Raw genomic sequence first — 25,640 nt, forward strand, 5'->3', positions numbered from 1 at the left:
GGAGGAGGCGGCTCGGGTCGCGGGGGGAGGCGGCTCGGGTCGTGGGGGGAGGCTGAGGAGGCGACTCAGGTCGCGGGGGGAGCAGAGGAGGCGACTCGGGTCGCGGGGGGAGCAGAGGAGGCGACTCGGGTCGCAGGGGGAGGCGGCACGGGGAGGAGGCTGCTCGGGTCGCGGGTGGGAGGAGACTGGTTGCGGGGGGAGGCTAAGGAAATGAGGCGGGTTGCGGGGGAAGGCTGAGGAAACGGCTCGGGTCGCGGGGGGAGGCTGAGGAGACTGCTCGGGTTGCGGAGGGAGCTGAGAAGGCGGCTCGGGTCGTGGGGGGAAGGCTGAGGAGGCGGGTCGCGGGGGGAGGCTGAGGAGGCGGCTCGGGTTGCGGGGGAGGCTGAGGAGGCTGCTCGGGTCGCGGGGGGAGGCGGCTCAGGTCGCGGGTGGGAGGAGACGGGTTGCGGGGGGAGCCGAGGAGGTGGCTCGGGTCAAGGGTGGGGGGTGGCGGCTCGGGTCGCGGGGGGAGGCTGAAGAGGCGGCGCAGGGGGCTGGCTGAGGAGGCGGCTCAGGTCGCGGGTGGGAGGAGACGGGTTGCGGGGGGGAGCCGAGGAGGCGGCTCGGATCACGGGTGGGGGGAACCGAGGAGGCGGCTCGGGTCGCGGAGGTGGCTCGGGTTGTGGGGGGGAGCCGAGGAGGCGGCTCGGGTCGCTCAGAACGTTACAAGATATATAGTTGATTTTATTTTTATGGGATTGGAGGACGATGGCGTCACGGGCGGGCGTTTTCCCCATGGACGGCCCCTCATTTATTTTTTTGCGTGCGAACTGCACAACTTCTCGCTATAGAATCCTTATTTTTCAGCTCTGGGGGCGACATAAATGTAGATTTCTAAATAAAGATAAATTTACCAAATGTTAGTGGAAAAAGATTTATTTACAGCAAAAACATTAACAACATGTAAAAGTGAAATAAAAAAGCAGAAATGACGCAACGGACCACCGCAGAACACACATATACCAATGGGGGGACACAATACTACACCCAGTGACATGAGGCACAGCAGAGCCCACACCGCGCTGGGCATTGCCAAGTTATAGACCATTGCACTAAGATGGCAGATCCTAGCATGCTTGGAATGCTGGGCATTGTAGTCCTTTCACAGGAGTGCAGCATGTACAGTAAAGGAACAACCAGAGACTTATTGGCGACGACACCTCCAATTCTTCTACGAGTCCTATGAACATGAGATCCCAGAGATTAACCCATCAATCACTGTCACCGTCATCACTGATTATCCCCTTTAAACTGGACCAGTCCATTGGCCTCTTTTTGCGGGGTGGACTTTCCTCTCCTTCTGAGTCAGATCCTACAGTTTTCCTATAGGGGGAGTCATCACGGACTGGGGAGGCCCGATAGGGGTTCCAGGTATTCCGACGTTGAGGTCGTCCTGCAGAACAAACAGTGGGAAATGGGAGATATTTCTATACACACAGACAGGCAGGAACTCTCCATCACCCACACTGCAGCACAGAAAAACAGAGGAAGCTCAGCAGGTGACTGGAATACAGGACAATATAGTACAAGATGTGGAAAGCAAAGTTTCTGTACTATTATACAATAAAATGTTGACTACATCCACCACTAGGGGGAGCTCCCTGTATACAGAGATACATGATAAGATTCTGTCCGCAGTCACCACTAGGGGGAGCTCCACGTATACATAGATACATGATAAGATCCTGTTTGCAGCCACCACTAGGGGGAGCTCCCTGTATACAGAGATACATGATAAGATCCTGTCTGCAGTCACCACTAGGGGGAGCTCCCTGTATACAGAGATACATGATAAGATTCTGTCTGCAGCCACCACTAGGGGGAGCTCCCTGTATACAGAGATACATGATAAGATCCTGTCTGCAACCACCACTAGGGGGAGCTCCCTGTATACAGAGATACATGATAAGATCCTGTCTGCAGCCACCACTAGGGGGAGCTCCCTGTATACAGAGATACATGATAAGATCCTGTCTGCAGCCACCACTAGGGGGAGCTCCCTGTATACAGAGATACATGATAAGATCCTGTCTGCAGTCAGCACTAGGGGGAGCTCCCTGTATACAGAGATACATGATGAGATCCTGTCTGCAGCCACCACTACGGGGAGCTCCGTGTATACAGAGATACATGATAAGATCCTGTCTGCAGCCACCACTAGGGGGAGCTCCCTGTATACAGAGATACATGATAAGATCCTGTCTGCAGCCACCACTAGGGGGAGCTCCCTGTATACAGAGATACATGATAAGATCCTGTCTGCAGCCACCACTAGGGGGAGCTCCCTGTATATAGAGATACATGATAAGATCCTGTCTGCAGCCACCACTAGGGGGATCTCCCTGTATACAGAGATACATAAGGTCCTGTCTGCAGCCACCACTAGGGGGAGCTCCCTGTATACAGAGAAACATAAGATCCTGTCTGCAGCCACCACTAGGGGGAGCTCCCTGTATACAGAGATACATGATAAGATCCTGTCTGCAGCCACCACTAGGGGGAGCTCCCTGTATACAGAGATACAAGATAAGATCCTGTCTGCAGCCACCACTAGGGGGAGCTCCCTGTATACAGAGATACAAGATAAGATCCTGTCTGCAGCCACCACTAGGGGGAGCTCCCTGTATACAGAGATACATGATAACATCCTGTCTGCAGCCACCACTAGGGGGAGCTCCCTGTACACAGAGATACATGATAAGATCCTGTCTGCAGTCACCACTAGGGGGAGCTCCCTGTATACAGAGATACATGATAAGATCCTGTCTGCAGCCACCACTAGGGGGAGCTCCCTGTATACAGAGATACATGATAAGATTCTGTCTGCAGTCACCACAGGGGGAGCTCCCTGTATACAGAGATACATGACATCCTGTCTGCAGCCACCACTAGGGGGAGCTCCCTGTACACAGAGATACATGATAAGATCCTGTCTGCAGTCACCACAGGGGGAGCTCCCTGTATACAGAGATACATGACATCCTGTCTGCAGTCACCACAGGGGGAGCTCCCTGTATACAGAGATACATGATAAGATTCTGTCTGCAGCCACCACTAGGGGGAGCTCCCTGTATACAGAGATACATGATAAGATCCTGTCTGCAGTCACCACTAGGGGGAGCTCCCTGTATACAGAGATACATGATAAGATCCTGTCTGCAGCCACCACTAGGGGGAGCTCCCTGTATACAGAGATACATAAGATCCTGTCTGCAGCCACCACTAGGGGGAGCTCCCTGTATACAGAGATACATAAGATCCTGTCTGCAGTCACCACTAGGGGGAGCTCCCTGTATACAGAGATACATGATAAGATCCTGTCTGCAGTCACCACTAGGGGGAGCTCCCTGTATACAGAGATACATGATAAGATCCTGTTTGCAGCCACCACTAGGGGGAGCTCCCTGTACACAGAGATACATGATGAGATCCTGTCTGCAGCCATCACTAGGGGGAGCTCCCTGTATACAAAGATACATGATGAGATCCTGTCTGCAGTCACCACTAGGGGGAGCTCCCTGTATACAGAGATACGTGATAAGATCCTGTCTGCAGCCATCACTAGGGGGAGCTCCCTGTATACAGAGATACATAAGATCCTGTCTGCAGCCACCACTAGGGGGAGCTCTCTGTATACAGAGATACATGATAAGATCCTGTCTGCAGCCACCACTAGGGGGAGCTCTCTGTATACAGAGATACATGATAAGATCCTGTCTGCAGCCACCACTAGGGGGAGCTCCCTGTATACAGACATACATGATAAGATCCTGTCTGCAGTCAGCACTAGGGGGAGCGCCCTGTATACAGATACATGATAAGATCCTGTCTGCAGACACCACTAGGGGGAGCTCCCTGTATACAGAGATACATGATGAGATCCTGTCTGCAGCCACCACTAGGGGGAGCTCCGTGTATACAGAGATACATGATAAGATCCTGTCTGCAGCCACCACTAGGGGGAGCTCCCTGTATACAGAGATACATGATAAGATCCTGTCTGCAGCCACCACTAGGGGGATCTCCCTGTATACAGAGATACATAAGGTCCTGTCTGCAGCCACCACTAGGGGGAGCTCCCTGTATACAGAGATACATAAGATCCTGTCTGCAGCCACCACTAGGGGGAGCTCCCTGTATACAGAGATACAAGATAAGATCCTGTCTGCAGCCACCACTAGGGGGAGCTCCCTGTATACAGAGATACAAGATAAGATCCTGTCTGCAGCCACCACTAGGGGGAGCTCCCTGTATACAGAGATACATGATAAGATCCTGTCTGCAGCCACCACTAGGGGGAGCTCCCTGTATACAGAGATACATGATAAGATTCTTCTCCTTCTTCTCCACTAGATTTCTAAAACTTAACATGGACAAAACAGAATTCATCATCTTTCCCCCATCTCACGCGATCTCCCCAACGAACCTATCCATTACAGTAAACGGCTGCCCACTCTCCCCAGTCCCACAAGCCCGCTGTCTTGGGGTAATCCTTGACACTGATCTCTCCTTTAAACCACATATCCAAACCCTTTCCACTTCCTGCCGCCTCCAACTCAAAAATATTTCACGGATCCGCACATTCCTAAACCAAGAATCTGCAAAAACCCTAGTCCATGCCCTCATCATCTCCCGCCTTGACTACTGTAACCTCCTGCTCTGTGGCCTCCCCTCTAACACTCTTGCACCCCTCCAATCTATTCTAAACTCTGCTGCCCGACTAATCCACCTGTCCCCCCGCTATTCCCCGGCCTCTCCCCTCTGTCAATCCCTGCACTGGCTCCCCATCACCCAGAGACTCCAGTACAAAAGCCTAACCATGACATACAAAGCCATCCACAACCTGTCTCCTCCATACATCTGTGACCTCGTCTCCCGGTACTTTCCTGCACGCAACCTCCGATCCTCACAAGATCTCCTTCTCTACTCCCCTATTATCTCCTCTTCCCACAATCGCATACAAGATTTCTCTCGTGCATCCCCCCTACTCTGGAATGCTCTACCACAACATATCAGACTCTCGCCTACCATCGAAACCTTCAAAAAGAACCTGAAGACCCACCTCTTCCGACAAGCCTACAACCTGCAGTAACCACCGATTGACCAAACCGCTGCACGGCCAGCTCTATCCTCACCTACAGTATCCTCACCCGTCCCTTGTAGATTGTGAGCCCTCGCGGGCAGGGTCCTCTCTCCTCCTGTACCAGTTGTGACTTGTATTTTTCAAGATTATTGTACTTGTTTTATTATGTATACCCCTTCCTCACATGTAAAGCGCCATGGAATAAATGGCGCTATAATAATAAATAATAATAATAATAATAATAATAATAATAATAAGATCCTGTCTGCAGCCACCACTAGGGGGAGCTCCCCGTATACAGAGATACATGATAATATCCTGTCTGCAGCCACCACTAGGGGGAGCTCCCTGTATACAGAGGTACATGATAAGATCCTGTCTGCAGCCACCACTAGGGGGAGCTCCCTGTATACAGAGATACATGATAAGATCCTGTCTGCAGCCACCAATAGGGGGAGCTCCCTGTATACAGAGATACATGATAAGATCCTGTCTGCAGCCACCACTAGGGGGAGCTCCCTGTATACAGAGATACATGATAAGATCCTGTCTGCAGCCACCACTAGGGGGAGCTCCCCGTATACAGAGATACATGATAAGATCCTGTCTGCAGTCACCACTAGGGGGAGCTCCCCGTAAACAGAGATACGTGATAAGATTCTGTCTGCAGTCACCACTAGAGGGAGCTCCCTGTATACAGAGATACATGATAAGATCCTGTCTGCAGTCACCACTAGGGGGAGCTCTCTGTATACAGAGATACATGATAAGATCCTGTCTGCAGCCACCACTAGGGGGAGCTCCCTGTATACAGAGATACATGATAAGATCCTGTCTGCAGCCACCACTAGGGGGAGCTCCCTGTATACAGAGATACATGATAAGATCCTGTCTGCAGTCACCACTAGGGGGAGCTCCCTGTATACAGAGATACATGATAAGATCCTGTCTGCAGCCACCACTAGGGGGAGCTCCCTGTATACAGAGATACATGAAAAGATCCTGTCTGCAGTCACCACTAGGGGGAGCTCCCTGTATACAGAGATACATGATAAGATACTGTCTGCAGTCACCACTAGGGGGAGCTCCCAGTATACAGAGATACATAAGATCCTGTCTGCAGCCACCACTAGGGGGAGCTCCCTGTACACAGAGATACATGATAAGATCCTGTCTGCAGTCACCACTAGGGGGAGCTCCCTGTATACAGAGATACATGATGAGATCCTGTCTGCAGCCATCACTAGGGGGAGCTCCCTGTATACAGAGATACATGATGAGATCCTGTCTGCAGCCATCACTAGGGGGAGCTCCCTGTATACAGAGATACATAAGATCCTGTCTGCAGCCACCACTAGGGGGAGCTCCCTGTATACAGAGATACATGATAAGATCCTGTCTGCAGCCATCACTAGGGGGAGCTCCCTGTATACAGAGATACGTGATAAGATCCTGTCTGCAGCCATCACTAGGGGGAGCTCCCTGTATACAGAGATACATAAGATCCTGTCTGCAGCCACCACTAGGGGGAGCTCCCTGTATGCAGAGATACATGATGAGATCCTGTCTGCAGTCACCACTAGGGGGAGCTCCCTGTATGCAGAGATACATGATGAGATCCTGTCTGCAGCCATCACTAGGGGGAGCTCCCTGTATACAGAGATACATAGGATCCTGTCTGCAGCCACCACTAGGGGGAGCTCCGTGTATACAGAGATACATGATAAGATACTGTCTGCAGCCACCACTAGGGGGAGCTCCGTGTATACAGAGATACATGATAAGATCCTGTCTGCAGCCACCACTAGGGGGAGCTCCGTGTATACAGAGATACATGATAAGATACTGTCTGCAGCCACCACTAGGGGGAGCTCCGTGTATACAGAGATACATGATAAGATTCTGTCTGCAGCCTCCACTAGGGGGAGCTCCGTGTATACAGAGATACATGATAAGATCCTGTCTGCAGCCACCACTAGGGGGAGCTCCCTGTATACAGAGATACATGATAAGATCCTGTCTGCAGCCACCACTAGGGGGAGCTCCCCGTATACAGAGATACATGATAAGATCCTGTCTGCAGTCACCACTAGGGGGAGCTCCCCGTAAACAGAGATACGTGATAAGATTCTGTCTGCAGTCACCACTAGAGGGAGCTCCCTGTATACAGAGATACATGATAAGATCCTGTCTGCAGTCACCACTAGGGGGAGCTCTCTGTATACAGAGATACATGATAAGATCCTGTCTGCAGCCACCACTAGGGGGAGCTCCCTGTATACAGAGATACATGATAAGATCCTGTCTGCAGCCACCACTAGGGGGAGCTCCCTGTATACAGAGATACATGATAAGATCCTGTCTGCAGTCACCACTAGGGGGAGCTCCCTGTATACAGAGATACATGATAAGATCCTGTCTGCAGCCACCACTAGGGGGAGCTCCCTGTATACAGAGATACATGAAAAGATCCTGTCTGCAGTCACCACTAGGGGGAGCTCCCTGTATACAGAGATACATGATAAGATCCTGTCTGCAGTCACCACTAGGGGGAGCTCCCAGTATACAGAGATACATAAGATCCTGTCTGCAGCCACCACTAGGGGGAGCTCCCTGTACACAGAGATACATGATAAGATCCTGTCTGCAGTCACCACTAGGGGGAGCTCCCTGTATACAGAGATACATGATGAGATCCTGTCTGCAGCCATCACTAGGGGGAGCTCCCTGTATACAGAGATACATGATGAGATCCTGTCTGCAGCCATCACTAGGGGGAGCTCCCTGTATACAGAGATACATAAGATCCTGTCTGCAGCCACCACTAGGGGGAGCTCCCTGTATACAGAGATACATGATAAGATCCTGTCTGCAGCCATCACTAGGGGGAGCTCCCTGTATACAGAGATACGTGATAAGATCCTGTCTGCAGCCATCACTAGGGGGAGCTCCCTGTATACAGAGATACATAAGATCCTGTCTGCAGCCACCACTAGGGGGAGCTCCCTGTATGCAGAGATACATGATGAGATCCTGTCTGCAGTCACCACTAGGGGGAGCTCCCTGTATGCAGAGATACATGATGAGATCCTGTCTGCAGCCATCACTAGGGGGAGCTCCCTGTATACAGAGATACATAGGATCCTGTCTGCAGCCACCACTAGGGGGAGCTCCGTGTATACAGAGATACATGATAAGATACTGTCTGCAGCCACCACTAGGGGGAGCTCCGTGTATACAGAGATACATGATAAGATCCTGTCTGCAGCCACCACTAGGGGGAGCTCCGTGTATACAGAGATACATGATAAGATACTGTCTGCAGCCACCACTAGGGGGAGCTCCGTGTATACAGAGATACATGATAAGATTCTGTCTGCAGCCTCCACTAGGGGGAGCTCCGTGTATACAGAGATACATGATAAGATCCTGTCTGCAGTCACCACTAGGGGGAGCTCCCTGTATACAGAGATACATGATAAGATCCTGTCTGCAGTCACCACTAGGGGTAGCTCCCTGTATACAGAGATACATGATAAGATCCTGTCTGCAGTCACCACTAGGGGTAGCTCCCTGTATACAGAGATACATGATAAGATTCTGTCTGCAGCCTCCACTAGGGGGAGCTCCGTGTATACAGAGATACATGATAAGATCCTGTCTGCAGTCACCACTAGGGGGAGCTCCCTGTATACAGAGATACATGATAAGATCCTGTCTGCAGTCACCACTAGGGGTAGCTCCCTGTATACAGAGATACATGATAAGATTCTGTCTGCAGCCACCACTAGGGGGAGCTCCCTGTATACAGAGATACATGATAAGATCCTGTCTGCAGCCACCACTAGGGGGAGCTCCCTGTATAGAGATACATGATAAGATCCTGTCTGCAGCCACCACTAGGGGGAGCTCCCTGTATACAGAGATACATGATAAGAATCTGTCTGCAGCCACCACTAGGGGGAGCTCCCTGTATACAGAGATACATGATAAGATTCTGTCTGCAGCCTCCACTAGGGGGAGCTCCCTGTATACAGAGATACAAGATAAGATCCTGTCTGCAGCCACCACTAGGGGGAGCTCCCTGTATACAGAGATACATGATAAGATCCTGTCTGCAGCCACCACTAGGGGGAGCTCCGTGTATACAGAGATACATGATAAGATACTGTCTGCAGCCACCACTAGGGGGAGCTCCGTGTATACAGAGATACATGATAAGATCCTGTCTGCAGTCACCACTAGGGGGAGCTCCCTGTATACAGAGATACATGATAAGATTCTGTCTGCAGCCACCACTAGGGGGAGCTCCCTGTATACAGAGATACAAGATAAGATCCTGTCTGCAGCCACCACTAGGGGGATCTCCCTGTATACAGAGATACATAAGATCCTGTCTGCAGCCACCACTAGGGGGAGCTCCCTGTATACAGCTACATGATAAGATCATGTCTGCAGTCACCACTAGGGGGAGCTCCCTGTATACAGAGATACATAACATCCTGTCTGCAGCCACCACTAGGGGGATCTCCCTGTATACAGAGATACATAAGATCCTGTCTGCAGCCACCACTAGGGGGAGCTCCCTGTATACAGAGATACATGATAAGATCCTGTCTGCAGCCACCACTAGGGGGAGCTCCGTGTATACAGAGATACATGATAAGATACTGTCTGCAGCCACCACTAGGGGGAGCTCCATGTATACAGAGATACATGATAAGATCCTGTCTGCAGTCACCACTAGGGGGAGCTCCCTGTATACAGAGATACATGATAAGATTCTGTCTGCAGCCACCACTAGGGGGAGCTCCCTGTATACAGAGATACAAGATAAGATCCTGTCTGCAGCCACCACTAGGGGGATCTCCCTGTATACAGAGATACATAAGATCCTGTCTGCAGCCACCACTAGGGTGAGCTCCCTGTATACAGAGATACATAAGATCCTGTCTGCAGCCACCACTAGGGGGAGCTCCCTGTATACAGAGATACAAGATAAGATCCTGTCTGCAGCCACCACTAGGGGGAGCTCCCTGTATACAGAGATACATGATAAGATCCTGTCTGCAGCCACCACTAGGGGGAGCTCCCTGTATACAGACATACATGATAAGATCCTGTCTGCAGTCACCACTAGGGGGAGCTCCCTGTATACAGAGATACATGATAAGATCCTGTCTGCAGCCACCACTAGGGGGAGCTCCCTGTATACAGAGATACATGATAAGATCCTGTCTGCAGCCACCACTAGGGGGAGCTCCCTGTATACAGAGATACATGATAAGATCCTGTCTGCAGTCACCACTAGGGGGAGCTCCCTGTATACAGAGATACATGATAAGATCCTGTCTGCAGCCACCACTAGGGGGAGCTCCCTGTATACAGAGATACATGATAAGATCCTGTCTGCAGCCACCACTAGGGGGAGCTCCCTGTATACAGAGATACATGATAAGATCCTGTCTGCAGTCACCACTAGGGGGAGCTCCCTGTATACAGAGATACATGATAAGATCCTGTCTGCAGCCACCACTTGGGGGAGCTCCCTGTATACAGAGATACATGATAAGATCCTGTCTGCAGCCACCACTAGGGGGAGCTCCCTGTATACAGAGATACATGATAAGATCCTGTCTGCAGTCACCACTAGGGGGAGCTCCCTGTATACAGAGATACATGATAAGATCCTGTCTGCAGCCACCACTAGGGGGAGCTCCCTGTATACAGAGATACATGATAAGATCCTGTCTGCAGTCACCACTAGGGGGAGCTCCCTGTATACAGAGATACATGATAAGATCCTGTCTGCAGTCACCACTAGGGGGAGCTCCCTGTATACAGAGATACATGATGAGATCATGTCTGCAGCCACCACTAGGGGGAGCTCCCTGTATACCGAGATACATGATAAGATCCTGTCTGCAGTCACCACTAGGGGGAGCTCCCTGTATACAGAGATACATGATAAGATCCTGTCTGCAGTCACCACTAGGGGGAGCTCCCTGTATACAGAGATACATGATAAGATCCTGTCTGCAGCCACCACTAGGGGGAGCTCCCTGTATACAGAGATACATGATAAGATCCTGTCTGCAGCCACCACTAGGGGGAGCTCCCTGTATACAGAGATACATGATAAGATCCTGTCTGCAGTCACCACTGGGGGAGCTCCCTGTATACAGAGATACATGATAAGATCCTGTCTGCAGCCACCACTAGGGGGAGCTCCCTGTATAGAGATACATGATGAGATCCTGTCTGCAGCCACCACTAGGGGGAGCTCCCTGTATACCGAGATACATGATAAGATCCTGTCTGCAGTCACCACTAGGGGGAGCTCCCTGTATACAGAGATACATGATAAGATCCTGTCTGCAGCCACCACTAGGGGGAGCTCCCTGTATACAGACATACATGATAAGATTCTGTCTGCAGCCACCACTAGGGGGAGCTCCCTGTATACAGACATACATGATAAGATCCTGTCTGCAGTCACCACTAGGGGGAGCTCCCTGTATACAGAGATACATGATAAGATCCTGTCTGCAGCCACCACTAGGGGGAGCTCCCTGTATACAGAGATACATGATAAGATCCAGTCTGCAGCCACCACTAGGGGGAGCTCCCTGTATACAGATATACATAAGATCCTGTCTGCAGTCACCACTAGGGGGAGCTCCCCATATACAGAGATACATGATAAGATCCTGTCTGCAGCCACCACTAGGGGGAGCTCCCTGTATAGAGATACATGATGAGATCCTGTCTGCAGCCACCACTAGGGGGAGCTCCCTGTATACAGAGATACATGATAAGATCCTGTCTGCAGTCACCACTAGGGGGAGCTCCCTGTATACAGAGATACATGATAAGATCCTGTCTGCAGTCACCACTAGGGGGAGCTCCACGTATACAGAGATACATGATAAGATCCTGTCTGCAGTCACCACTAGGGGGAGCTCCCTGTATACAGAGATACATAAGATCCTGTCTGCAGCCACCACTAGGGGGAGCTCCCTGTATACAGAGATACATAAGATCCTGTCTGCAGTCACCACTAGGGGGAGCTCCCTGTATACAGAGATACATGATAAGATCCTGTCTGCAGTCACCACTAGGGGGAGCTCCCTGTATACAGAGATACATAAGATCCTGTCTGCAGCCACCACTAGGGGGAGCTCCCTGTATACAGAGATACATGATAAGATCCTGTTTGCAGCCACCACTAGGGGGAGCTCCCTGTACACAGAGATACATGATGAGATCCTGTCTGCAGCCATCACTAGGGGGAGCTCCCTGTATACAAAGATACATGATGAGATCCTGTCTGCAGTCACCACTAGGGGGAGCTCCCTGTATACAGAGATACGTGATAAGATCCTGTCTGCAGCCATCACTAGGGGGAGCTCCCTGTATACAGAGATACATAAGATCCTGTCTGCAGCCACCACTAGGGGGAGCTCCCTGTATACAGAGATACATGATAAGATCCTGTCTGCAGCCACCACTAGGGGGAGCTCTCTGTATACAGAGATACATGATAAGATCCTGTCTGCAGCCACCACTAGGGGGAGCTCCCTGTATACAGACATACATGATAAGATCCTGTCTGCAGTCAGCACTAGGGGGAGCTCCCTGTATACAGAGATACATGATGAAATCCTGTCTGCAGCCATCACTAGGGGGAGCTCCGTGTATACAGAGATACATGATAAGATCCTGTCTGCAGCCACCACTAGGGGGAGCTCCCTGTATACAGAGATACATGATAAGATCCTGTCTGCAGCCACCACTAGGGGGAGCTCCCTGTATACAGAGATACATGATAAGATCCTGTCTGCAGCCACCACTAGGGGGAGCTCCCTGTATATAGAGATACATGATAAGATCCTGTCTGCAGCCACTACTAGGGGGATCTCCCTGTATACAGAGATACATAAGGTCCTGTCTGCAGCCACCACTAGGGGGAGCTCCCTGTATACAGAGATACATAAGATCCTGTCTGCAGCCACCACTAGGGGGAGCTCCCTGTATACAGAGATACAAGATAAGATCCTGTCTGCAGCCACCACTAGGGGGAGCTCCCTGTATACAGAGATACAAGATAAGATCCTGTCTGCAGCCACCACTAGGGGGAGCTCCCTGTATACAGAGATACATGATAAGATCCTGTCTGCAGCCACCACTAGGGGGAGCTCCCTGTATACAGAGATACATGATAAGATCCTGTCTGCAGCCACCACTAGGGGGAGCTCCCTGTATACAGAGATACATAAGATCCTGTCTGCAGTCACCACTAGGGGGAGCTCCCTGTATACAGAGATACATGATAAGATCCTGTCTGCAGCCACCACTAGGGGGAGCTCCCTGTACACAGAGATACATGATAAGATCCTCTCTGCAGTCACCACTAGGGGGAGCTCCCTGTATACAGAGATACATGATAAGATCCTGTCTGCAGTCACCACTAGGGGGAGCTCCCAGTATACAGAGATACATAAGATCCTGTCTGCAGCCACCACTAGGGGGAGCTCCCTGTATACAGAGATACATGATGAGATCCTGTCTGCAGCCATCACTAGGGGGAGCTCCCTGTATACAGAGATACATGATGAGATCCTGTCTGCAGCCATCACTAGGGGGAGCTCCCTGTATACAGAGATACATAAGATCCTGTCTGCAGCCACCACTAGGGGGAGCTCCCTGTATACAGAGATACATGATGAGATCCTGTCTGCAGTCAGCACTAGGGGGAGCTCCCTGTACACAGAGATACATGATAAGATCCTGTCTGCAGTCAGCACTAGGGGGAGCTCCCTGTATACAGAGATACATGATGAGATCCTGTCTGCAGTCACCACTAGGGGGAGCTCCCTGTATACAGAGATACGTGATAAGATCCTGTCTGCAGCCATCACTAGGGGGAGCTCCCTGTATACAGAGATACATAAGATCCTGTCTGCAGCCACCACTAGGGGGAGCTCCCTGTATGCAGAGATACATGATGAGATCCTGTCTGCAGCCACCACTAGGGGGAGCTCCCTGTATACAGAGATACATGATGAGATCCTGTCTGCAGTCACCACTAGGGGGAGCTCCCTGTATGCAGAGATACATGATGAGATCCTGTCTGCAGCCATCACTAGGGGGAGCTCCCTGTATACAGAGATACATAGGATCCTGTCTGCAGCCACCACTAGGGGGAGCTCCGTGTATACAGAGATACATGATAAGATACTGTCTGCAGCCACCACTAGGGGGAGCTCCGTGTATACAGAGATACATGATAAGATCCTGTCTGCAGCCACCACTAGGGGGAGCTCCGTGTATACAGAGATACATGATAAGATACTGTCTGCAGCCACCACTAGGGGGAGCTCCGTGTATACAGAGATACATGATAAGATCCTGTCTGCAGTCACCACTAGGGGGAGCTCCCTGTATACAGAGATACATGATAAGATTCTGTCTGCAGCCTCCACTAGGGGGAGCTCCCTGTATACAGAGATACAAGATAAGATCCTGTCTGCAGCCACCACTAGGGGGAGCTCCCTGTATACAGAGATACATGATAAGATCCTGTCTGCAGCCACCACTAGGGGGAGCTCCCTGTATACAGAGACACATGATAAGATCCTGTCTGCAGCCACCACTAGGGGGAGCTCCCTGTATACAGAGATACAAGATAAGATCCTGTCTGCAGCCACCACTAGGGGGAGCTCCCTGTATACAGAGATACATAAGATCCTGTCTGCAGCCACCACTAGGGGGAGCTCCCTGTATACAGAGATACATGATAAGATCCTGTCTGCAGCCACCACTAGGGGGAGCTCCGTGTATACAGAGATACATGATAAGATCCTGTCTGCAGTCACGACTAGGGGGAGCTCCCTGTATACAGAGATACATGATAAGATTCTGTCTGCAGCCACCACTAGGGGGAGCTCCCTGTATACAGAGATACAAGATAAGATCCTGTCTGCAGCCACCACTAGGGGGATCTCCCTGTATACAGAGATACATAAGATCCTGTCTGCAGCCACCACTAGGGGGAGCTCCCTGTATACAGAGATACATAAGATCATGTCTGCAGTCACCACTAGGGGGAGCTCCCTGTATACAGAGATACATGATAAGATCCTGTCTGCAGTCACCACTAGGGGGAGCTCCCTGTATACAGAGATACATGATAAGATCCTGTCTGCAGCCACCACTAGGGGGAGCTCCCTGTATACAGAGATATATGATAAGATCCTGTCTGCAGCCACCACTAGGGGGAGCTCCCCGTATACAGAGATACATAAGATCCTGTCTGTAGCCACCACTTGGGGGAGCTCCCTGTATAGAGATACATGATGAGATCATGTCTGCAGCCACCACTAGGGGGAGCTCCCTGTATACCGAGATACATGATAAGATCCTGTCTGCAGTCACCACTAGGGGGAGCTCCCTGTATACAGAGATACATGATAAGATCCTGTCTGCAGTCACCACTAGGGGGAGCTCCATGTATACAGAGATACATGATAAGATCCTGTCTGCAGCCACCACTAGGGGGAGCTCCCTGTATACAGAGATACATGATAAGATCCTGTCTGCAGCCACCACTAGGGGGAGCTCCCTGTATACAGAGATACATGATAAGATCCTGTCTGCAGTCACCACTAGGGGGAGCTCCCAGTATACAGAGATACATGATAAGATCCTGTCTGCAGCCACCACTAGGGGGAGCTCCCTGTATAGAGATACATGATGAGATCCTGTCTGCAGCCACCACTAGGGGGAGCTCCCTGTATACCGAGATACATGATAAGATCCTGTCTGCAGTCACCACTAGGGGGAGCTCCCTGTATACAGAGATACATGATAAGATCCTGTCTGCAGCCACCACTAGGGGGAGCTCCCTGTATACAGACATACATGATAAGATTCTGTCTGCAGCCACCACTAGGGGGAGCTCCCTGTATACAGACATACATGATAAGATCCTGTCTGCAGTCACCACTAGGGGGAGCTCCCTGTATACAGAGATACATGATAAGATCCTGTCTACAGCCACCACTAGGGGGAGCTCCCTGTATACAGAGATACATGATAAGATCCAGTCTGCAGCCACCACTAGGGGGAGCTCCCTGTATACAGATATACATAAGATCCTGTCTGCAGTCACCACTAGGGGGAGCTCCCCATATACAGAGATACATGATAAGATCCTGTCTGCAGCCACCACTAGGGGGAGCTCCCTGTATAGAGAAACATGATGAGATCCTGTCTGCAGCCACCACTAGGGGGAGCTCCCTGTATACAGAGATACATGATAAGATCCTGTCTGCAGTCACCACTAGGGGGAGCTCCCTGTATACAGAGATACATGATAAGATCCTGTCAGCAGTCACCACTAGGGGGAGCTCCCTGTATACAGAGATACATGATAAGATCCTGTCTGCAGTCACCACTAGGGGGAGCTCCCTGTATACAGAGATACATGATAAGATCCTGTCTGCAGTCACCACTAGGGGGAGCTCCCAGTATACAGATATACATAAGATCCTGTCTGCAGTCACCACTAGGGGGAGCTCCCTGTATACAGACATACATGATAAGATCCTGTCTGCAGTCACCACTAGGGGGAGCTCCCTGTATACAGAGATACATGATAAGATCCTGTCTACAGCCACCACTAGGGGGAGCTCCCTGTATACAGAGATACATGATAAGATCCTGTCTGCAGTCACCACTAGGGGGAGCTCCCTGTATACAGAGATACATGATAAGATCCTGTCTGCAGCCACCACTAGGGGGAGCTCCCTGTATACAGAGATACATGATAAGATCCTGTCTGCAGTCAGCACTAGGGGGAGCTCCCTGTATACAGAGATACATGATAAGATCATGTCTGCAGCCACCACTAGGGGGAGCTCCCTGTATACAGAGATACATGATAAGATCCTGTCTGCAGTCACCACTAGGGGGAGCGCCCTGTATACAGAGGTACATGATAAGATCCTGTCTGCAGCCGCCACTAGGGGGAGCGCCCTGTATACAGAGATACATGATAAGATCATGTCTGCAGCCGCCACTAGGGGGAGCGCCCTGTATACAGAGGTACATGATAAGATCCTGTCTGCAGTCACCACTAGGGGGAGATCCCTGTATACAGAGGTACATGATAAGATCCTGTCTGCAGCCACCACTAGGGGGAGCTCCCTGTATACAGAGATACATGATAAGATCCTGTCTGCAGCCACCACTAGGGGGAGCTCCCTGTATACAGAGATACATGATAAGATCCTGTCTGCAGTCACCACTAGGGGGAGCTCCCTGTATACAGAGATACATGATAAGATCCTGTCTGCAGCCACCACTAGGGGGAGCTACCTGTATACAGAGATACATAAGATCCTGTCTGCAGCCACCACTAGGGGGAGCTCACTGTATACAGAGATACATGATAAGATCCTGTCTGCAGTCACCACTAGGGGGAGCTCCCTGTATACAGAGATACATGATAAGATCCTGTCCGCAGTCACCACTAGGGGGAGCTCCACGTATACATAGATACATGATAAGATCCTGTCTGCAGCCACCACTAGGGGGAGCTCCCTGTATAGAGATACATGATAAGATTCTGTCTGCAGCCACCACTAGGGGGAGCTCCCTGTATACAGAGATACATGATAAGATTCTGTCTGCAGTCACTACTAGGGGGAGCTCCCTGTATACAGAGATACATGATAAGATCCTGTCTGCAACCACCACTAGGGGGAGCTCCCTGTATACAGAGATACATGATAAGATCCTGTCTGCAGCCACCACTAGGGGGAGCTCCCTGTATACAGAGATACATGATAAGATCCTGTCTGCAGTCAGCACTAGGGGGAGCTCCCTGTATACAGAGATACATGATAAGATCATGTCTGCAGCCACCACTAGGGGGAGCTCCCTGTATACAGAGATACATGATGAGATCCTGTCTGCAGCCACCACTACGGGGAGCTCCGTGTATACAGAGATACATGATAAGATCCTGTCTGCAGCCACCACTAGGGGGAGCTCCCTGTATACAGAGATACATGATAAGATCCTGTCTGCAACCACCACTAGGAGGAGCTCCCTGTATACAGAGATACATGATAAGATCCTGTCTGCAGCCACCACTAGGGGGAGCTCCCTGTATACAGAGATACATGATAAGATCCTGTCTGCAGTCAGCACTAGGGGGAGCTCCCTGTATACAGAGATACATGATAAGATCATGTCTGCAGTCACCACTAGGGGGATCTCCCTGTATACAGAGATACATAAGGTCCTGTCTGAAGCCACCACTAGGGGGAGCTCCCTGTATACAGAGAAACATAAGATCCTGTCTGCAGCCACCACTAGGGGGAGCTCCCTGTATACAGAGATACATGATAAGATCCTGTCTGCAGCCACCACTAGGGGGAGCTCCTTGTATACAGAGATACAAGATAAGATCCTGTCTGCAGCCACCACTAGGGGGAGCTCCCTGTATACAGAGATACAAGATAAGATCCTGTCTGCAGCCACCACTAGGGTGAGCTCCCTGTATACAGAGATACATGATAAGATCCTGTCTGCAGCCACCACTAGGGGGAGCTCCCTGTATACAGAGATACATGATAAGATCCTGTCTGCAGCCACCACTAGGGGGAGCTCCCCGTATACAGAGATACATGATAATATCCTGTCTGCAGCCACCACTAGGGGGAGCTCCCTGTATACAGAGGTACATGATAAGATCCTGTCTGCAGCCACCACTAGGGGGAGCTCCCTGTATACAGAGATACATGATAAGATCCTATCTGCAGCCACCACTAGGGGGAGCTCCCTGTATACAGAGATACATGATAAGATCCTGTCTGCAGCCACCACTAGGGGGAGCTCCCTGTATATAGAGATACATGATAAGATCCAGTCTGCAGCCATCACTAGGGGGAGCTCCCTGTATACAGAGATACATGATAAGATCCTGTCTGCAGCCACCACTAGGGGGAGCTCCCTGTATACAGAGATACATGATAAGATCCTGTCTGCAGCCACCACTAGGGGGAGCTCCCTGTATACAGAGATACATAAGATCCTGTCTGCAGCCACCACTAGGGGGAGCTCCCTGTACACAGAGATACATGATAAGATCCTGTCTGCAGTCACCACTAGGGGGAGCTCCCTGTATACAGAGATACATGATAAGATCCTGTCTGCAGCCACCACTAGGGGGAGCTCCCTGTATACAGATACATGATAAGATCCTGTCTGCAACCCCCACTAGGGGGAGCTCCCTGTATACAGAGATACATGATAAGATCCTGTCTGCAGTCACCACTAGGGGGAGCTCCCTGTACACAGAGATACATGATAAGATCCTGTCTGCAGTCACCACTAGGGGGAGCTCCCTGTATACAGAGATACATGATAAAATCCTGTCTGCAGTCATCACTAGGGGGAGCTCCCTGTATACAGCTACATGATAAGATCCTGTCTGCAGTCACCACTAGGGGGAGCTCCCTGTATACAGAGATACATGATAACATCCTGTCTACAGCCACCACTAGGGGGAGCTCCCTGTATACAGAGATACATAACATCCTGTCTGCAGCCACCACTAGGGGGAGCTCCCTGTATACAGAGATACATGATAAGATCCTGTCTGCAGTCACCACAGGGGGAGCTCCCTGTATACAGAGATACATGATAAGATTCTGTCTGCAGTCACCACTAGGGGGAGCTCCCTGTATACAGAGATACATGATAAGATCCTATCTGCAGCCACCACTAGGGGGAGCTCCCTGTATACAGAGATACATGATAAGATTCTGTCTGCAGTCACCACTAGGGGGAGCTCCCTGTATACAGAGATACATGATAAGATTCTGTCTGCAGTCACCACTAGGGGGAGCTCCCTGTATACAGAGATACATGATAAGATTCTGTCTGCAGCCACCACTAGGGGGAGCTCCATGTATACAGAGATACATGATAAGATTCTGTCTGCAGTCACCACTAGGGGGAGCTCCCTGTATACAGAGATACATGATAAGATTCTGTCTGCAGCCACCACTAGGGGGAGCTCCCTGTATACAGAGATACGTGATAAGATCCAGTCTGCAGTCACCACTAGGGGGAGTTCCCTGTATACAGAGATACATGATAAGATCCTGTCTGCAGTCACCACTAGGGGGAGCTCCCTGTATACAGAGATACATGATAAGATCCTGTCTGCAGTCACCACTAGGGGGAGCTCCCTGTATACAGAGATACATGATAAGATCCTGTCTGCAGCCACCACTAGGGGGAGCTCCCTGTGTACAGAGATGCATGATAAGATCCTGTCTGCAGCCACCACTAGGGGGAGCTCCCTGTATACAGAGATACATGATAAGATCCTGTCTGCAGCCGCCACTAGGGGGAGCGCCCTGTATACAGAGGTACATGATAAGATCCTGTCTGCAGTCACCACTAGGGGGAGCTCCCTGTATACAGAGATACATGATAAGATCCTGTCTGCAGCCACCACTAGGGGGAGCTCCCTGTATACAGAAATACATGATAAGATCCTGTCTGCAGCCGCCACTAGGGGGAGCGCCCTGCATACAGAGGTACATGATAAGATCCTGTCTGCAGCCACCACTAGGGGGAGCTCCCTGTATACAGAGATACATGATAAGATCCTGTCTGCAGTCACCACTAGGGGGAGCTCCCTGTATACAGAGATACATGATAAGATCCTGTCTGCAGCCACCACTAGGGGGAGCTCCCTGTATACAGAAATACATGATAAGATCCTGTCTGCAGCCGCCACTAGGGGGAGCTCTCTGTATACAGAGGTACATGATAAGATCCTGTCTGCAGTCACCACTAGGGGGAGCTCCCTGTATACAGAGATACATGATAAGATCCTGTCTGCAGCCACCACTAGGGGGAGCTCCCTGTATACAGAGATACATGATAAGATCCGTCTGCAGTCACCACTAGGGGGAGCTCCCTGTATACAGAGATACATGATAAGATCCTGTCTGCAGCCGCCACTAGGGGGAGCGCCCTGTATACAGAGGTACATGATAAGATCCTGTCTGCAGTCACCACTAGGGGGAGATCCCTGTATACAGAGGTACATGATAAGATCCTGCCTGCAGCCACCACTAGGGGGAGCTCCCTGTATACAGAGATACATGATAAGATCCTGTCTGCAGCCACCACTACGGGGAGCTCCCTGTATACAGAGATACATGATAAGATCCTGTCTGCAGCCACCACTAGGGGGAGCTCCCTGTATACAGAGATACATGATAAGATCCTGTCTGCAGCCACCACTAGGGGGAGCTCCCTGTATACAGAGATACATGATAAGATCCTGTCTGCAGTCACCACTAGGGGGAGCTCCATGTATACAGAGATACATGATAAGATCCGGGCTGCAGCCACCACTAGGGGGAGCACCCCGTATACAGAGATACATGATAAGATCCTGTCTGCAGCCACCACTAGGGGGAGCTCCCTGTATACAGAGATACATGATAAGATCCTGTCTGCAGCCACCACTAGGGGGAGCTCCCTGTATACAGAAATACATGATAAGATCCTGTCTGCAGCCGCCACTAGGGGGAGCTCTCTGTATACAGAGGTACATGATAAGATCCTGTCTGCAGCCACCACTAGGGGGAGCTCCACGTATACATAGATACATGATAAGATCCTGTCTGCAGCCACCACTGGGGGAGCTCCCTGTATACAGAGATACATGATAAGATTCTGTCTGCAGTCACCACTAGGGGGAGCTCCCTGTATACAGAGATACATGATAAGATTCTGTCTGCAGCCACCACTAGGGGGAGCTCCCTGTATACAGAGATACATGATAAGATTCTGTCTGCAGTCACCACTAGGGGGAGCTCCCTGTATACAGAGATACATGATAAGATCCTGTCTGCAACCACCACTAGGGGGAGCTCCCTGTATACAGAGATACATGATAAGATCCTGTCTGCAGTCAGCACTAGGGGGAGCTCCCTGTATACAGAGATACATGATAAGATCATGTCTGCAGCCACCACTAGGGGGAGCTCCCTGTATACAGAGATACATGATGAGATCCTGTCTGCAGCCACCACTACGGGGAGCTCCGTGTATACAGAGATACATGATAAGATCCTGTCTGCAGCCACCACTAGGGGGAGCTCCCTGTATACAGATACATGATAAGATCCTGTCTGCAGCCCCCACTAGGGGGAGCTCCCTGTATACAGTTACATGATAAGATCCTGTCTGCAGTCACCACTAGGGGGAGCTCCCTGTATACAGAGATACATGATAAGATCCTGTCTGCAGTCACCACAGGGGGAGCTCCCTGTATACAGAGATACATGATGAGATCCTGTCTGCAGCCACCACTAGGGGGAGCTCCCCGTATACAGAGATACATGATAAGATTCTGTCTGCAGCCACCACTAGGGGGAGCTCCCCGTATACAGAGATACATGATAAGATCCTGTCTGCAGCCACCACTAGGGGGAGCTCCCTGTATACAGAGATACATGATGAGATCCTGTCTGCAGTCACCACTAGGGGGAGCTCCCTGTATGCAGAGATACATGATGAGATCCTGTCTGCAGCCATCACTAGGGGGAGCTCCCTGTATACAGAGATACATGATAAGATCCTGTCTGCAGTCACCACTAGGGGGAGCTCCCTGCATACAGAGACACATGATAAGATCCTGTCTGCAGCCACCACTAGGGGGAGCTCCCTGTATACAGAGAAACATAAGATCCTGTCTACAGTCATCACTAGGGGGAGCTCCCTGTATACAGAGATACATGATAAGATCCTGTCTGCAGCCACCACTAGGGGGAGCTCCCTGTATACAGAGATACATGATAAGATCCTGTCTGCAGCCACCACTAGGGGGAGCTCCCTGTATACAGAGATACATGATAGGATCCTGTCTGCAGTCACCACAGGGGGAGCTCCCTGTATAAAGATACATGATGAGATCCTGTCTGCAGCCACCACTAGGGGGAGCTCCCAGTATACAGAGATACATAAGATCCTGTCTGCAGCCACCACTAGGGGGAGCTCCCTGTATACAGAGATACATGATAAGATCCTGTCTGCAGTCACCACTAGGGGGAGCTCCCAGTATACAGAGATACATAAGATCCTGTCTGCAGTCACCACTAGGGGGAGCTCCCTGTATACAGAGATACATGATAGGATCTTGTCTGCAGTCACCACTAGGGGGAGCTCCCTGTATACAGATACATGATAATATCCTGTCTGCAGTCACCACTAGGGGGAGCTCCCTGTATACAGCTACATGATAAGATCCTGTCTGCAGTCACCACTAGGGGGAGCTCCCTGTATACAGAGATACATGATAAGATCCTGTCTGCAGTCACCACAGGGGGAGCTCCCTGTATACAGAGATACATGATAAGATTCTGTCTGCAGCCACCACTAGGGGGAGCTCCCTGTATACAGAGATACATGATAAAATTCTGTCTGCAGTCACCACTAGGGGGAGCTCCCTGTATACAGAGATACATGATGAGATCCTGTCTGCAGTCACCACTAGGGGGAGCTCCCTGTATACGGAGAAACATAAGATCCTGTCTGCAGCCACCACTAGGGGGAGCTCCCTGTATACAGAGATACATAGGATCCTGTCTGCAGCCACCACTAGGGGGAGCTCGCTGTATACAGAGATACATGATGAGATCCTGTCTGCAGTCACCACTAGGGGGAGCTCCCTGTATACAGAGATACATAAGATCCTGTCTGCAGCCACCACTAGGGGGAGCTCCCTGTATACAGAGATACATGATGAGATCCTGTCTGCAGTCACCACTAGGGGGAGCTCCCTGTATACAGAGAAACATAAGATCCTGTCTGCAGCCACCACTAGGGGGAGCTCCCTGTATACAGAGATACATAGGATCCTGTCTGCAGCCACCACTAGGGGGAGCTCCCTGTATACAGAGATACATGATAAGATCCTGTCTGCAGCCACCACTAGGGGGAGCTCCCTGTATACAGAGATACATGATAAGATCCTGTCTGCAGCCACCACTAGGGGGAGCTCCCTGTATACAGAGATACATGATAAGATCCTGTCTGCAGCCACCACTAGGGGGAGCTCCATGTATACAGAGATACATGATAAGATCCTGTCTGCAGCCACCACTAGGGGGAGCTCCATGTATACAGAGATACATGATAAGATTCTGTCTGCAGCCACCACTAGGGGGAGCTCCCTGTATACAGAGATACAAGATAAGATCCTGTCTGCAGCCACCACTAGGGGGATCTCCCTGTATACAGAGATACATAAGATCCTGTCTGCAGCCACCACTAGGGGGAGCTCCCTGTATACAGAGATACATAAGATCCTGTCTGCAGCCACCACTAGGGGGAGCTCCCTGTATACAGAGATACATGATAAGATCCTGTCTGCAGCCACCACTAGGGTGAGCTCCCTGTATACAGAGATACATAAGATCCTGTCTGCAGCCACCACTAGGGGGAGCTCCCTGTATACAGAGATACATGATAAGATCCTGTCTGCAGCCACCACTAGGGGGAGCTCCCTGTATGCAGAGATACATGATAAGATCCTGTCTGCAGCCACCACTAGGGGGAGCTCCCTGTATGCAGAGATACATGATAAGATCCTGTCTGCAGCCACCACTAGGGGGAGCTCCCTGTATACAGAGATACATGATAAGATCCTGTCTGCAGCCACCACTAGGGGGAGCTCCCTGTATACAGAGATACACAAGATCCTGTCTGCAGTCACCACTAGGGGGAGCTCCCTGTATACAGAGATACATGATAAGATCCTGTCTGCAGCCACCACTAGGGGGAGCTCCCTGTATACAGAGATACATGATAAGATCCTGTCTGCAGCCACCACTAGGGGGAGCTCCCTGTATACAAAGATACATGATAAGATTCTGTCTGCAGCCACCACTAGGGGGAGCTCCCTGTATACAGAGATACATGATAAGATCCTGTCTGCAGCCACCACTAGGGGGAGCTCCCTGTATACAGAGATACATGATAAGATCCTGTCTGCAGCCACCACTAGGGGGAGCTCCCTGTACACAGAGATACATGATAAGATCCTGTCTGCAGTCACCACTAGGGGGAGCTCCCTGTATACAGAGATACATGAGAAGATCCAGTCTGCAGCCACCACTAGGGGGAGCTCCCTGTATACAGATAAACATAAGATCCTGTCTGCAGTCACCACTAGGGGGAGCTCCCCGTATACAGAGTTACATGATAAGATCCTGTCTGCAGCCACCACTAGTGGGAGCTCCCTGTATACAGAGATACATGATGAGATCCTGTCTGCAGTCACCACTAGGGAGAGCTCCCTGTATACAGAGATACACGATAAGATCCTGTCTGCAGCCGCCACTAGGGGGAGCGCCCTGTATACAGAGATACATGATAAGATCCTGTCTGCAGTCACCACTAGGGGGAGCTCCCTGTA

At 50.8% G+C, this 25,640-nt stretch overlaps 1 protein-coding gene across 1 annotated transcript in view; it reads right to left on the reverse strand.

Moving 5' to 3' along the window:
• Positions 1-899: 899 nt before the first annotated feature.
• The window catches only part of HIRIP3 (HIRA interacting protein 3), a 44,798-nt gene continuing 20,057 nt past the window's right edge, over positions 900-25,640 (reverse strand). Inside the window, exon 7 of the mRNA XM_069735011.1 lies at positions 900-1,432. Within this exon, the coding sequence (XP_069591112.1) occupies positions 1,251-1,432 (182 nt within the window). The 3' untranslated portion in view covers positions 900-1,250. The remainder of the gene's footprint in view (positions 1,433-25,640) is intronic.

This window comes from Ranitomeya imitator, chromosome 7 (assembly GCF_032444005.1).
Source record: "Ranitomeya imitator isolate aRanImi1 chromosome 7, aRanImi1.pri, whole genome shotgun sequence".
Classification (NCBI taxonomy): domain Eukaryota; kingdom Metazoa; phylum Chordata; class Amphibia; order Anura; family Dendrobatidae; genus Ranitomeya; species Ranitomeya imitator.